Source organism: Rhinoraja longicauda, chromosome 2 (assembly GCF_053455715.1).
Source record: "Rhinoraja longicauda isolate Sanriku21f chromosome 2, sRhiLon1.1, whole genome shotgun sequence".
Lineage (NCBI taxonomy): Eukaryota > Metazoa > Chordata > Chondrichthyes > Rajiformes > Arhynchobatidae > Rhinoraja > Rhinoraja longicauda.
Window position 1 is genome coordinate 48,603,691 of NC_135954.1, and position 15,766 is coordinate 48,619,456.

General features: G+C 40.6%; 1 protein-coding gene across 5 annotated transcripts in view; it reads left to right on the top strand.

The window, feature by feature from the left end:
- The first annotated feature begins 1,532 nt into the window (after nucleotides 1-1,532).
- The window catches only part of cobl (cordon-bleu WH2 repeat protein), a 231,030-nt gene continuing 216,796 nt past the window's right edge, over nucleotides 1,533-15,766 (top strand). For 3 of the 5 annotated variants that reach the window (XM_078418551.1, XM_078418585.1, XM_078418558.1), the window contains exons 1-2: nucleotides 1,533-1,693; nucleotides 1,940-2,044. In XM_078418551.1, the coding sequence (XP_078274677.1) occupies nucleotides 2,004-2,044 (41 nt within the window). In that variant the 5' untranslated portion in view covers nucleotides 1,533-1,693; nucleotides 1,940-2,003. Of the gene's footprint in view, nucleotides 1,694-1,939; nucleotides 2,045-3,105; nucleotides 3,233-15,766 lie in introns of those variants that run through there. The other 2 variants (XM_078418565.1, XM_078418575.1) reach the window with 1 other exon arrangement.

A 15,766-nucleotide genomic window follows, 5' to 3' on the forward strand; every position in this document is an offset into this window, starting at 1 on the left:
GTGTTCTGTTGCTTTTTATTGGTATGACTGTATGGCAAAAACAAATTCCTCGTATGTTGCAAAACATACTTGGCTAATAAAGTATGATTATGATTAATTTGGCATCATGTTTGACACAGACATCGCTGGCCTATACTTGTGCTGCTTTGTTCCTTATTCAACATCAACCAGCATCCCTGGACGAAAAGATGGTTAATTTTTTGGGTCTGGGACCCGCATTATCAAAACTGGGAAAGATAAATACGTTAGTTTTCAACATGAGAGAAAGTGTGGGAGAGATGTGCAGAACAAAAGGAATATCTATGATAGGGTTGGTACAGTGACTTAATGGGAGCAGTTCCAGGCAAATAAAGCTTTTTCGTTTGTGCTGTAAATTTTGACAATTTGGGGAATGCTCAGAAGGCAAGATTAAGTGTCAGGGACCTAAAATGGGTCTGAGGCAAAAGATCAGCCATGATTTGATTTAAGGTGGGATCAGTCCTGAAGAACGGAATGGCCGTCTTCTTTTTCCATTTATTATGTTATGCTTTTAGAAAGACATGGCACAGGCTGGTCATCAAACACGGAAATAAAAATGAATTTAAATAAATATAATTTTATGGTTTACCTGCCCAGTAACAACAAATAACTCTTCAAGTGATGCTTTTACGTATTTGCTAATGATGGTACATGATAGATTGAAGGAGAAAGCCAAAATCAATTAACATGACCCGGCATGCTCTATCTTGAATACGTGACTGAGGAATACTGACGGAAATCATGGATAAAAGACTGTGTAAAAAGGAACTGAAGATGCTGGTTTAAACCAAAGATAGGTCTGAAGAAGGGTCTCAACCATTCCTCCTCTCCAGAGATGCTGCCTGTCCCGCTTTTGGATCAATTTGATAAAATTGCAAACTGAGCAGAAAGCTACTTAGATCCTCAGACCTAAAAGCTACCATCTGGGAGCAATATCCTCTGCCAGTTATTGATGATGTAGCTCTGATTAAACGAAACCTTTACATAATCCAAAAGCTTGCAATATGTTTTGAATATTTGAATATTGGGAGAGTTTGTAGAAATAATTAAAGATGATGACGAACTCGCAGTTTTATTTCATTGATGTAGCAAATATGCTGTCGTGTTAAATATAGACAAGCTATCTTTGGCAAGTGACAGAGACCGAGGACTCATGGAGCTCTCAGCCTTGGGTCCTGCAACTCCTGTTGGTGTACCCCGTGGTTTGTTATTAAAACGTTCAATACTTAACATCGCGTGCCCTCAACTCCCTCGCTTAAAAAATATCTCGCGATGGCAATTGATTAAAAAAAATAGGTTTCGGGAGTAGTTTGTTCAAAACATGGGAGAAGTATAATTTTGTGATTTTATATCATCCTCCAGTCAAAGCGGCGCCTTCGCTTTAGCCGAATAAAGTTGGGATGAAAAGGAAAAGGATTCAAGTGTGATCGGCAACTGCGATACACGTTTGCAGAACATTTTCGACCTCACAGTCTGCTGCCGTCTGGGTCAGACAAAGCGCTGATTGACAAGCGAGTCCTGGGGAAGGCGGTTAATTTCATACAACGGTCGTGGCAGAGGGAGAAGCGGGCGTTCAAAGATAGAAGAACCTTATTTATTTAATTTCATCGAGGAGCGATACAGAAAACGCAGATTTTTTTTATTTTTAAAGCCAGCAGTGCTAAATTGTTGCTTTGTAAGTGTCAGAACTTGGAGTGGCGAGTTCGTGTCGTTAGTTGCTTATGTTATTATGCTGCGCGCGGGTTGATTTAGCAGACAGTTGCCGAGCGCAGGCTGTCAAATGTTTGACCTTTACTTTCTGTAATTATTAATTGGGTCTATTCTAGTACTATCCATTTTCGGGGCGGTTTTTTTGGAGGGTGTAAAGACTTTGGGGGGAGTTTGTTTATACTTTATTTAAACACCATTTACCGTGACCTAGATCGACGTTGGACCTGGACGAAAGAAAAAAGTGAAGAGTATACGTACGTTAAGAGGAGCTCGGAATGATGGAGATTGCGGCAACTAGTAGTAGACCACCGAATGGGTATGTTAACGTGTCCTAAACTTCACTGTATAACACCTGACTTTACTGAAAAACACACTCTGGTGGTCAGTTAAATAAACAATACATCTGCGCACTTAAACGCTAATGGAGACGGGGTGGGTAGGGGGCGGAATGGATGCAGCGAGCAGCGGGTTGAAGTGGGAAGGGCCTTGGTCGCCCACTTGGATCTCGCCCACTTGTACTGCGTTTTGTCCGTCTCCCTGGAAACGGCGGGCACCTGAAACCGGCGGAATGTTTCCCCAACCGGGAGACTGACACCTGTTGGCAGCACACGGTGCAAGAAAGGTTGCCCGAGGATGTTGCCGTGCTTCATGCTTGGAGATCTTCGTGTTATTTCTGGATTTTTCCGCAAGGCCTTTAGGAGCGATAAAATATGGCCCTTTTGTTTGACTGACTCAAAAATGTGGTCTTTTATTTACAACGTACCAGAAATTTTCACTGAAGTGAACAGGATATACTTTAAAATCTTACCTAGCTAGGATATCTACTTTTATCTTGTGAATATCTTAAATCTTACTTTTTGTTATTTTTAATTCATCCTTTATTATCTAAACATCAACACACAACAACACAGGAAGCCGTTGTGCAATGAGAGTCATACTTTTATTAAGAGGGAGTTTACTAGGCACTCTAAATATAGATTATAATTCTGTTGCTTTTATATGTTTTGAGTGTTTCTATATTTCATCATTCACAGCATTCATAAAATGCAACCCAGCTTGATTTTTTCCATTCTGCCTAAAGTGATTTGTTGTTTAGCTTTCTTATTTGAGCAATAAGTTACTTTGAATAATTTTAGTGTTGTAAATATACATTCAAGGCTCAAAAGTAAATGATCACATCAGTCATGTAAACTGCTTGTTTTTGAGGGCAAAGGCAATTTCTCATTATGAGTCACTTTTATAATCCATCTTCAAAAAACGGTTATGTCCTTGTGCATTTGTTACAACATAGACTTTTATAACACTTTTCAATGGTGGCTGTGAGTGGTGGTGGTTTAAATATTGCCGGTGTAAATCAGTCCTTCCTTTGTCATCTAGTGCTGGAGCTTCTTGAATGTCCTTGGAGTTGCATTCATCCACACGACAGTTGGGTATTCCATCACATTGTTTACTTGCGTCGCACAGTCAGTTGAGGTCAAGAGATGGATCATTGCCTGCAAGATAGGTAGCCTTTTAAGTACTCTCCATTGTATGGTCATAATTATGCGGCTGCTCCATTTAAGTATCTGGTCAATGGTGCGGAGGGAGGGATAATCGGAAGGTTGCCTCTCATGTAACATATGGTCAGTGCAGTTTCTTATCAGGCCAGATTTTGCTGCCCAAGTTCCCAAATGCTTGTACAAACCTGGTCTAGTTACAGAGGTATACCTTGCTGTCCTGAAACATCAAGATTTGGCTTTGACAGCTGCTGAAGTTTTTTAAATACATTTTGAACTGTTGATGTTCAAGGTGGAGAGCAGTCATGAAACTTTAAAAGTCAAGTGTGTTTCTTTATCATATGTACAAAACGGAACAATAAAATTATTACTTGCAGCAGCATAATAGGTTTGTAAACACAGTACTCAATAGATATACAAAAAAAAAGAAAAAAAAAGTTGTTCAATAAATAATAAAACCCCAACATTAGTGCAAATCAAAATAAAAGCCCAAAGTCACCAGTGCAACCAAGAAGTAAATAGTTTAGTTGGTGTTTGTAATGTTGAATTACCTGATGTTGATGAGAAAAAGCTGTTCCAGAACATGCAGATCACTCTTGCCATCAGGAAGAAGTTGTATGTCTTCAGGCTCCTATACCTTCTCCCTGATGGCAAAGGTGAAGTGAGTGCATGGCCACAGTGGTGTGAATGTTTGAGGTCCCTTCGATGGTGGGGAGGTCAGTGCCCGTCATGGACCAGGCTGTGTCCACCACTTTTTGTAATATCCTTCATTCCTGAGTGTTCAAGTTGCTGAATCAAGTCATGATGCAACCAGTCAATATACACTCTACCTGTAGAAGTTCAAGAGTGTATGCAACAACATACTGAATCTTCTTAGAAAGTAGAGGCATTGATAGGCTTTCTGTAAGTACAGCATTGTAGCAGAACATTGAAATCCAGAACAATAAATAGTTGCATAAGACCTTTAAATATTTAAAGCTCTAAAATAAAACACTTTCACTCTGTTATGTTGGTATAGGAAATATAAAAAGAGAATGATATAAATAGTCACCAGATCAGGTGTTTTTTATTGAGAGAGAAAATTGCAGCTAACTTTACATGTCATCTGATCACTCAGTTTCTGTGTTTATGCATTGAAACCTTGCGTTTCGTCTTTGACTGTTTCCACATTTATGCTACTCTTTACAAAAAAAAATTAAAACCTGCACATATCGGAAAAACACCCGGTAAAATTTCGAGTTCTCTCTGAAACAATCAGCTAATACTTGCACCACCTGAAATACACTATTTTGATTATGTCTGTGCCTTATAATAACACTAAATTCTCAAACCAGATTGTACAGATTGCTATTGAGGGAGTGCAGCGTGGGTTTACCAGGTTAATTCCCGGGATGGCGGGGACTGACATATGATGAAAGAATGTGTCGACTGAGCTTGCATTCACTGGAATTTAGAAGGGAGATAAAATTCTTAAGGAATTGGACTGGCTAGATGCAAGAAAAATGGTCTCGATGTTGGGGGAGTCCAGAACCAGGGGTCACAATTTAAGAATAAGAATAATTGAGGACTGAGATGCGGAAATCTTTTTCACCCAGAGAGTTATGAATCTGTGGAATTCTCTGCCACAGAAGGCAGTGGATTCCAATTCACTGGATGTTTTCAAGAGAGAGTTAGATTTAGCTCTTAGGGCTAAAGGAATCAAGGGATTTGGGGAAAAGGTAGGAAAAGGGTACTGATTTTAGATGATCAGCCATGATCATATTGAATAGTGGTGCTGGCTCGAAGTACCGAATGGCCTACTCCTGCACCTATTTTCTATGTTTCTATCACATATGACCATATGACTTATTGTAGTGTCAATCCTTTATGCACGTTCTGTGACACGGTCTACTTTTTGTATTATATTCAAATCACATGCCTTTTTGTTGATGGGAACAAAGCATCCAAACATATTAAGCATCTCTTTTACTTCTCTATTCATTTAGGTGTTCAATTGTTTCAATTTTCCACATAATTTAAATTCTATGTGTTTAGTTTTTAAGAAATGTTCAGTGTTCAGTTTAATATTGCCCTATAATCCTTTTTAATGCAACATGTTATAGAACGCAAAAGGGAAATGAAAAAGTGATGACTTTTTGTTATCAGTTGTATTTTAGTCATGACAAGTGCAAGGATCAGTTTGAAGAAGCGTGCCGACCCAAAATGTCATCTATCCATTCCCTCTGCAGATGCTGTCTGATCCACTGAGTTACTCAAGCACTTTGTATTTTGTTTAAGATTGGAGCATCTGCAGTTTTTTGTGTCTCCATGTGAAAGAATCTGTTGGCTTTCGATCTTTCAAATTGTGTATTGTTTTTTCTTTATTATATTTCATGCTACTTTATGCTCTTACATTGTCAATATTGCAATGTATTTTCTGAGTAGGCCTTTTTAAGTAAAAGACCAGATGTGTCAGGTGCATCTCAATTAAAAGCACCTTGGCCTCTGTATGTGAAGACTGTGGGTGCAGATGTCCAAGATAATGTGGCATGAGATACTGACAACAATATGTGCTGTCGGAGGTGCTGTTTTATATGAGCGTTTACACTCTGGGACTGACTATCTGACCCATCAGATTATCTGGTCGTCATCTCATTGCCGTTTGTGGGAATTTTAAGTAGGGTTAGGATTAAAACTGATAAAAGTGTTCGCCCAGTGGAATATGGCAGTGTTACACACAATGGTTGGTTGAAAGACAGAAAGCAAAGAGTGGGGATAAATGGGTCCCTTTCATAATGGCAGGCAGTAACTAGTGGGGTACCGCAAGGTTCGGTGCTGGGACCGCAGCTATTTACAATATACATTAATGACTTGGATGAAGGGATTAAAAGTACCATTAGCAAATTTGCAGATGATACAAAGCTGGGTGGTAGTGTGAACTGTGAGGAAAATGCTATGAGGTTACAGGATGACTTGGACAGGTTGTGTGAGTGGGCGGATGCATGGCAGATGCAGTTTAATGTGGATAAGTGTGAGGTTATCTACTTTGGTTCCGCAAGTTAGGAACAGGGGACGTACAACGAGATCTGGGTGTCCTAGTGCATCAGTCACTGAAAGGAAGCATGCAGGTACAGCAGGCAGTGAAGAAAGCCACTGGAGTGTTGGCCTTCATAACAAGAGGAGTTGAGTATAGGAGCAAAGAGGTCCTTCTGCAGTTGTACAGGGCCCTAGTGAGACGGCACCTGGAGTACTGTGTGCAGTTTTGGTCTCCAAATTTGAGGAAGGATATTCTTGCTATTGAGGGCGTGCAGCGTAGGTTTACTAGGTTAATTCCCGGAATGGCGGGACTGTCATATGTTGAAAGACTGGAGCAACTAGGCTTGTATACACTGGAATTTAGAAGGATGAGAGGAGATCTTATTGAAACGTATAAGATTATTAAGGGGTTGGACACGTTAGAGGCAGGAAACATGTTCCCAATGTTGGGGGAGTCCAGAACAAGGGGCCACAGTTTAAGAATAAGGGGTAGGCCATTTAGAACTGATATGAGGAAAAACTTTTTCAGTCAGAGAGTGGTGAATCTGTGGAATTCTCTGCCTCAGAAGGCCAATTCTCTGAATGCATTCAAGAGAGAGCTGGATAGAGCTCTTAAGGATAGCGGAGTCAGGGGGTATGGGGAGAAGGCAGGAACGGGGTACTGATTGAGAATGACCAGCCATGATCACATTGAATGGCGGTGCTGGCTCGAAGGGCCGAATGGCTTCCTCCTGCACCTATTGTCTATTGTCTAGTGCTGTATTGATATTGTCAACATTCCAAGCTCTTGTGGATTGCACTTTATCCTCTTGTAAAAGTAAAGCCCCATGATGTTTTGAAGAATCTATGCATTAACTTTTACCACGTTACCTTTTAGTTTTTCGGAGATGTTGAGGATTTTAAAGAAAAGCTGCAATGTTAATCTGAAATTGACAACATTTTCAATTATGTGTTTTAAACCCTAATTATGAGCAGGATAAGTTGCATTTGAAAAATTGCTCTGGATTTTCAATGATTTATGAAATTCTTGTGAATTTTTTTTGATGGAGCGTGATGTAGAGTAACATGAATTGTCAGACGTGCTGCAGCATAATTTAAAAATTTATATCACTGGTAAATGCAGCTAATAATCTGGATGCATATATTGGTTACATTAACTTGTTATAACAGCACAGGATTGTCATGTTGACTTCATGGAATTAATTATTCACCAAGGTAATAGTTAAATTTTAATCAATGTTCTTCTTCCGCTCTGGGTAGGATAATCCAGTTTTATCGCCTGTGTGGCCTAACAGGCATTTGTTCATGCAAGGTAGGTTTTAAAAGTAGAAATATGTAAGTGAAGGTCGCTGCCAGTGAGTAAATAGTATGAAGTTGAGGGCTATCCTTAAAATGCCTGCTTAGGGATGGGGCCAGGGCAAAGATGAAGGCTAGCAGCTGAGTCAACTCCTTAGTTACATCCAAGGATCAATTTACAATGATCTTTGGATCTCCTTTAGTGCAGTATAATTACAATGTGAATGCAAGTATGAGGATCATTCTTGTGACACTTCTGTGCCACCTTTATCTTTTTATAGATGTTTCTGCATTTTGAACCTGACTTCTGTAATTAACAGCAAAGGTTTCCCTGGTAGACAATTATATTCATAACAAAATTTAATATGATTATACCACAGAAGCAGGAATTTATTTGGTGTCAAGAACAAATGTTGTTCGGGAACAATTTTGTACGGAAACTAGTTTGTGTGCACCTCAATAATTTTTGTGGTTTTGCAATAAATAAATACTGTGGGTTTAATCTTTGCACTTGGCTAAGGTTACATTTTTGCCACTGTACAAAGGGCACATTGTTAATCCTAGCAGTGCATTGGAAACCAAGAAGTCAAGCATTTAATACTAACTGAATCAGTTGTATTGATTTTGCTGCTTTCCTAGGTTAAGAGCTTAACATGGTTCCTTAATGTGATATTTATCAGGAGGCTGAAGATCCATCCTTTTAAGTATGCAGAACAAATAAAAATGTTGAAAGTAAAGTACTGTTGTTGGCATTCATCTGGTCAGATAACATCTGTGAAGAGTGGAAACGTGAGAAGTTTGAAAGGTAAATGTGATAAGACCACTGCAGTTGTACAGTGTGCAATTTTGAATTCATCCTTAGAAATAACACTGAAGGCACAGGAAAAATACAGCACACATTTACTCAAATGTTTATGAGGTGAAACCTGATGTACTGTAAAAGAGAGATGTTAAGAGGAACTAAAATAGAGTAAGTCGTAAAAGACTCTTATTGACTGTTAATTTAAAAATAAAATTGCTATACTCTTGAACCTTGCACCCACATTGTGTACAGGAAAATGGGGTAACATCTCTCTTGCAATACATTCAGCTCTGGATCACCTTGACATAAGAACACCTGTGTCAGGATGCTGATCATTGATTACAGCTCAAACTTCAATACCATAATACTGATTAAACTCATCCTGAAACACCCAGACCTTGGTTTCATGGCTTCCATCTGCAGCTGGCTTCTGGATTTCTTAACGGGAAGACGTAATTCAGTTAGAATTGATAAACATTTCCTCCACCCTAACCCTCAAACAACCTCCTCAGAGTTGTTTGCTCAGTTCCCTGCTCTACTCCCTGTACACCCAAGACTGTGGCCAGGTACAGCAACAACTCAATCTTTAAGTTTGTCATTTATATCACTGCTTTCGGCCATTTCAACAACAATACAGAGATGGAGTACAGGAAAAAGATTGGGCACCTTGTATCAAAACAAAAAACTAGTCCTTAACATCAGCAAGACCAAAGAATTGGTTATTAACTTATGGAAGCAAAGGGGTGAATACAGCTCTGTCTTCATCAATGAAACTCCTGTAGAAATGGTCATCATCTTCAAGTTCCAAGCAACAGTATCATTAGCAATTTACTCTGGTCCTTTAACACTAATGCAGTGATCAAGAAAGCGGAGCAGATGTCGACTTTTTGATCAGGGAGGTCATAACTATAATGTTCGGAGAGGACATTCTTGGAGAACGTCCTGCGAGACTATATGGATCAAACATAGAAATAACAAAAGAATGATTACTTTCATGGGACTATTATGGGCATGAACTAGAGGAGCAAATATATAGGGAGATCATAGATAATTATAAAAATAATATGGTAATATTAGTGGAAGATTTTATTGACTGCATCTCCAATAATATAGGGTTTTCTCCCAAATCCTTTCCATTTATATGCCTGTCCAAGTATTTAGTTTAGTTTATAGATACAGCACGGAAACAGGCCCTACAGCCCATCGAGTCCGTGCCGACCAGCGATCACCCCGTATATAGTTCTATCCTGCACACGAGGGACAATTTACAGTCTTGCTACCAAAGCCAATTAACCTGTAAACCTGTACATCCTTGGAGTGTGGGACGAAACTGGAGCAGCTGGAGGAAAACCACGCGGTCACAGGGAGAGTGTACAGACAGCACCCGTAGTCCGGATCGAACCTGGGTCTCTGGTGCTGTAAGGCAGCAACTCTACTGCTGTGCAACTGTGCCATCTTTTCACTTTTTTAAATGTAATTACAGTGCGTTCAGAAAGTATTCAGACCTTCACTTTTTCCACATTTTGCTACGTTACAGCCTTATTTTAAAATGGATTAAATTCATTTTTTATCATCAATCTACACCCAATACCCCATATTAAAAAAGCAAAAACAGGTGTTTAGAAACCTGTAGGCATACTTAAACAACAGCAGGGCGCGTGGCCGTTGAGAAGGGAGAGCATTTTATTGAGCAGGGCGGATGGGCACCAACAACCAAGGCCGTCCATGCGAACGATCTTGGCCGCCCATTGAAACTCAGTGAGGCCGTGTTGGCATCCATTATAAACAATAATGGATCATTGGGTCACCAATGTTTATTTACATCTGCTCAACTCCAAGCCACGAGGCAGACTAAGGGAAGATCTCCGCCCCTTCCAGAAACCCCTTAGCTTAGGGCCATCCCCCCTACCTGTCCATCTAGTGCCGAGAGGTTCGACCCAGGGAGTGGCCTAATCCCCAGAGACCGCCACACCCTTTACTCAGTATTTTGTTGAGACACCTTTGGCAGCGATTACAGCCTCAAGTCTTCTTGGGTATGATGCTACAAGCTTGGCACATCTGTATTTGGGTAATTACTCCCATTCTTCTCTGCAGATCCTCCCAAGCTCTAATAGGTTGGATGAGGAGTGTCGATGCACAGCTATTTTCAGGTCCCTCCAGAGATGTTCGATCGGGTTCAAGTCCGGGCTCTGGCTGGGCCACTCAAGGACATTCACAGTCTTGTCACAAAGCCACTCCTGCGTTGTCTTGGCTGTGTGCTTAGGGTCGTTGTCTTGTTGGAAGGTGAACCTCCGCCCCAGTCTGAGGTCCAGAACGCTCTGGAGCAGGTTTTCATCAAGGATCTCTCTGTACTTTGCTCCATTCATCTTTCCCTCGACCCTGACTAGTCTCCTAGATCCTGCTGCTGAAAAGCATCCCCACAGCATGATGTTGCCACCACCATGCTTCACCTTAGGTATGGTATTGGCCAGGTGATGAGCGTTGCCGCTTGGCATTCAAGGCAAAGAGTTCAATCTTGGTTTCATCAGACCAGAGAATCTTGTTTCTCATGGTCTGGGAGTCCTTTAGGTGCCTTTTGGCAAACTCCAAGCAGGCTATCATGTGCCTTTTACTGAGGAGTGGCTTCCATCTGGCCACTCTACCATAAAGGCATGATTGGTGGAGTGCTGCAGATATAGTTGCCCATCTGGAAGGTTCTCCCATCTTCACAGAGGAACTCTGGAGCTCTGTCAGAGTGACCATCGGGTTCTTGGTCACCTACCTGACCAATGCCCTTCTCCCCCGATTATTCAGTTTGGCCGGGTGGCCAGCTCTATGAAGAGTCCTGGTGGTTCCAAAGTTCTTCCATTTAAGAATGACGGAGGCCTGTGTCCTCTTCAAGACCTGCAATGTTGCAGAAATTGTTTTATACCCTTCCCCAGATCTGTGTCTCGACACAATGCTGTCTCAGAGGTCAACAGACAATTCCTTCATCTTCATGGCTTGGTTTTTGCTCTGACATGCACTGTCAACTGTGGGACCTCATGTAGACGGGTGTATGCCTTTCCAAATCATGTCCATTCAATTTAATTTTACCACTGGTGAACTCCAATCAAATAGTAGAAACATCTCAAGGATAATCAATGGAAACAGGATGAACATAAGCTCAATTTTGAGTGTCATCGCGAAGGGTCTGAATACTTATTTAAATGTGATATTCCAGTTATTTCTTTTCAATTATTTTGCAAAAATTTCTAAACACCTGTTTTCACTTTTTTATTATGGCGTATTATGTGTAGATTGATGATTAAAAAAATGAATTTAATCCATTTTAAAATAAGGGTGTAATGTAGCAAAATGTGGAAAAAATGAAGGGTCTGAACACTTTCTGAATGCACTGTATATCCACATTTACTACTTCCTCTGACAACTTAGTTCTCTGTGTGGAAAAAAGATGCCTCTCATGTTTCTTTAAAATATTTCCTTTCTCACCTTAGTATTAACTGTATTGTTTCAAAGTTTTACATCAATATTTTTTACTAGAATGAGTGGGAAAAACCTGGTTGCCATCGCTCCATTTCATCATTCAGTCACTCTTGCTGTATTTCACATAAACAATGGGAACTGATGTGATTTTTAAGTTGTATTCATTTTTTGTGTGTTCCACACCAGATCGATGTGCTTATGTTTGGTGTTGATTACAAAATGGCTATTTCTGTGAGCTGGCAGTGTTTCTAACAATTACCGAAAATATCTAAGTGTTATAATATTAAGGATAAAGAAAGAAAATTGGAAAAATACATTTTAAACAAAGCAATGCTTTATAGTGTCTCCTCCAGAAGATGGAAATGTATATGATGTAGACTTATGGAAAAATTATTGGGTGGGAGGGATTTTAGCAAAGTCAAATGTGGGTCCCTTGAAGGCAGACACGGGTGAAATTATTATGGGTAACAAGGAAATGGGAGAAGAGTTGAACAGGTACTTCGGATCTGTCTTCACTAAGGAAGACACAACCAATCTCCCAGATGTACTGGAGGACAGAGGATCTAGGGGGGTAGAGGAACTGAAAGAAATTTTCATTAGGCGAGAAATAGTATTGGGTAGACTAATGGGACTGAAGGATGATAAATCCCCTGGGCCTGATTGTCTGCATCCCAAGGTCCCCAGGGATGTGGCTCTAGAAATAGTGGATGCATTGGTGATCATTTTCCAATGTTCAATAGATTCAGGATCTGTTCCTGTGGATTGGAGGATAGCTAATGTTATCCCACTTTTCAAGAAAGGAGCGAGAGAGAAAACGGGAAATTACAGACCAGTTAGCCTGACTTTGGTGGTGGGAAAGATGCTGTAGTCAATTATTAAAGAGGTAATAACGGTGCATTTGGATAGCAGTAAAAGGATAAGTCCAAGTCAGCATGGATTTATGAAAGGGAAATCATGCTTGACTAATCTTCTGGAATTTTTTGAGGATGTGACAAGTAAAATGGATGAAGGGGAGCCAGTGGACGTAGTGTATCTAGATTTTCAGAAAGCCTTTGATAAGGTCCCGCACGGGAGATTGGTGACTAAAATTAGAGCACATGGTGTTGGGGGTAGGGTGTTGACATGGATAGAAAATTGGTTGACAGACAGGAAGCAAAGAGGAGGAGTAAACGGGCCTTTTCAGAATGGCAGGCAGTGGCGAGTGGAGTGTCGCAAGGCTCGGTGTTGGGGCCGCAACTGTTTACCATATATATTAATGATTTGGAAGAGGGAATTAGAAGCAACACTAGCAAGTTTGCGGATGACACAAAGCTGGGTGGCAGTGTAAACTGTGAAGAGAATGTTAGGAGGTTGCAGGGTGACCTGGACAGGTTGAGTGAGTGGGCAGATGCGTGGCAGATGCAGTATAATATAGATAAATGTGAGGTTATCCACTTTGGCGGCAGAAACAAGGATGCCGATTATTATCTCAATGGAGTTAGGTTAGGTAAGGAGGAGGTGCAGCAAGACCTGGGTGTCCTTGTACACCAGTCACTGAAAGTTGGCGTGCAGGTACAGCAGGCAGTGAAGAAAGCTAATGGAATGTTGGCGTTCATAAGAAGAGGATTTCAGTTTAGGAGTAAAGAGGTTCTTCTGCAGTTGTATAGGACCCTGGTAAGACCACATCTGGAGTATTGTGTACAGTTTTGGTCTCCTAATTTGAGGAAGGACATCCTTGTAATTGTGGCAGTGCAGCGTAGGTTCACGAGATTGATCCCTGGGATGGTGGGACTGACATATGAGGAAAGATTGAAAAGACTAGGCTTGTATTCACTGAAGTTTAGAAGGATGAGTAGGGATCTTGTAGAAACATATAAAATTATAAAGGACTACACAAGCTAGATGCAGGAAAAATGTTCCCAATGTTGGGCGAGTCCAGAACCAGGGGCAACAGTCTTAGAATAAAGGGGAGGCCATTTAAAACTGAGGTGAGAAAAATCTTTTTCACCCATTGAGTTGTGAATTTATGGAATTCTCTGGCACAGAGGGCAGTGGAAGCCAAATCACTGGATGGATTTAAGAGAGAGTTAGATACAGCTCTAGGGGCTAGTGGAATCAAGGGATATGGGGAGAAGGCAGGCACGAGTTATTGATTTGGGACGATCAGCCATGATCACTTTGAATGGCGGTGCTGGCTCGTAGGGCCGAATGGCCTCCTCCTGCACCTATTTTATATGTTTCTATTTTATAAGAGTGCAAGTTAATCAAGATAATTTGATGATATAAACCAGGAATGGAAAATTGGCATGATCATTTGCTTACACTCTGGAATAAAAATGTCCTGATGTATTTCATGTTTTGTAAGTCTTGCTGTTACTGTACATAATAGTTTTGGGTTTTCATAATTATATTTAACTATTAAGGGGATAAATTTGGACAGGATTTTTGATTGCATTGTGTGACTTTGGTGGACGATCTATGGAGATAGTGCTCTGTTTCTGTTGGATTTTTCAAATTCAAATTCAAATACTCAAATTGTAGAAAACATTGATGAGATCTTTGGATGTTGTTAATTGATGAGCCTTATGACTGGCACTGTGACTTAGTCAGTGCCGAGTTTACTTTATCGAAGGAGTCATTTGTTTCTCAGTTGCAAATGTAGTTTTCTGTTTCTTTAGTTGATTTTCTGTTTGAGATGTTTGCAGCAGCTATCATTTACTGTAATTCATTGTTTGCTATTTATGAGGTTCAGATTTGCATATTGCTTTGTTCCCCATGCTTCAATTGTCTCTCTCATAGATAGAGAAATCAACAATAGATGGTTTTGTATATCAGTATTTCTTTTAAAAGAAACAGCTAAAATTTGTGGTCAAAATTGAGTGCAAATAATGAAATAAGAATGTTTGTTTCTAACATTGGTGTGTTTGCTCATTAAAATCTCTAAATTCTGTTAGTATCTGATGAGAGAAGCATCCCACAAAACGCAAGGGAAGTGAATTGGGAAGTCATAAGCTTGACTTCCATATAGTGTACAGTATTGAACTATATACAAAAAGAGTTGTCTAATTTGGAGAAGTAAAATTATTAACAGAGGTCTTGTATCCACAAGATCGGAGCACAAGAGGGTAGAAATTATTCTCCAGCTAAATGAAGCTCGAGTAAAACCATACCTGAAGTACATTGAACTAATTTTGGGCACCACGCCCTAGAAAATATATTGACCTTGCAAGTAGTTTTGCATGGTTTTACCATGATGTTACATCTAAATTCCAAAGGAATAAATTAATGTTGTTTTTCTGGAATTCAAAAGGTTACAAGTGATTAGATTGAAGGTTTACAAAATGCTGGAGTAACTCAGCAGGTCAGGCAGCATCTCAGGAGAGAAGGAATGGGTGATGTTTCGGGTCAAGACCCTTCTTCAGACTGATGTCGGGGGTGGGACAAAGGAAGGATATAGGTGGAGACAGGAAGATAGAGGGAGAACTGGGAAGGGGAGGGGAAGAGAGGGACGGAGGAACTATCTAAAGTTGGAGAAGTCAATGTTCATACCGCTGGGCTGCAGGCTGCCCAAGCGAAATATGAGGTGCTGTTCCTCCAATTTCCGGTGGGCCTCACTATGGCACTGGAGGAGGCCCATGACAGAAAGGTCAGACTGGGAGTGGGAGGGGGAGTTGAAGTGCTCAGCCACCGGGAGATCAGGTTGGTTAAGGCGGATTGAGTGAAGGTGTTGAGCGAAATGATCACCGAGCCTGAGTTTGGTTTCACCGATGAAAAGAAGTTGACATCTAGAGCAGCGGATGCAATAGATGAGGTTGGAGGAGGTGCAGGTGAACCTCTGTCTCACCTGGAAAGACTGTTTGGGTCCTTGGATGTTGAGGGGGGAGGTAAAGGGACAGGTGTTGCATCTCCTGCGGTTGCAGGGAACAGTGCCCGGAGATAATAATAATAATGCATTACATTTATATTGCGCTTTTCAAACACTCAA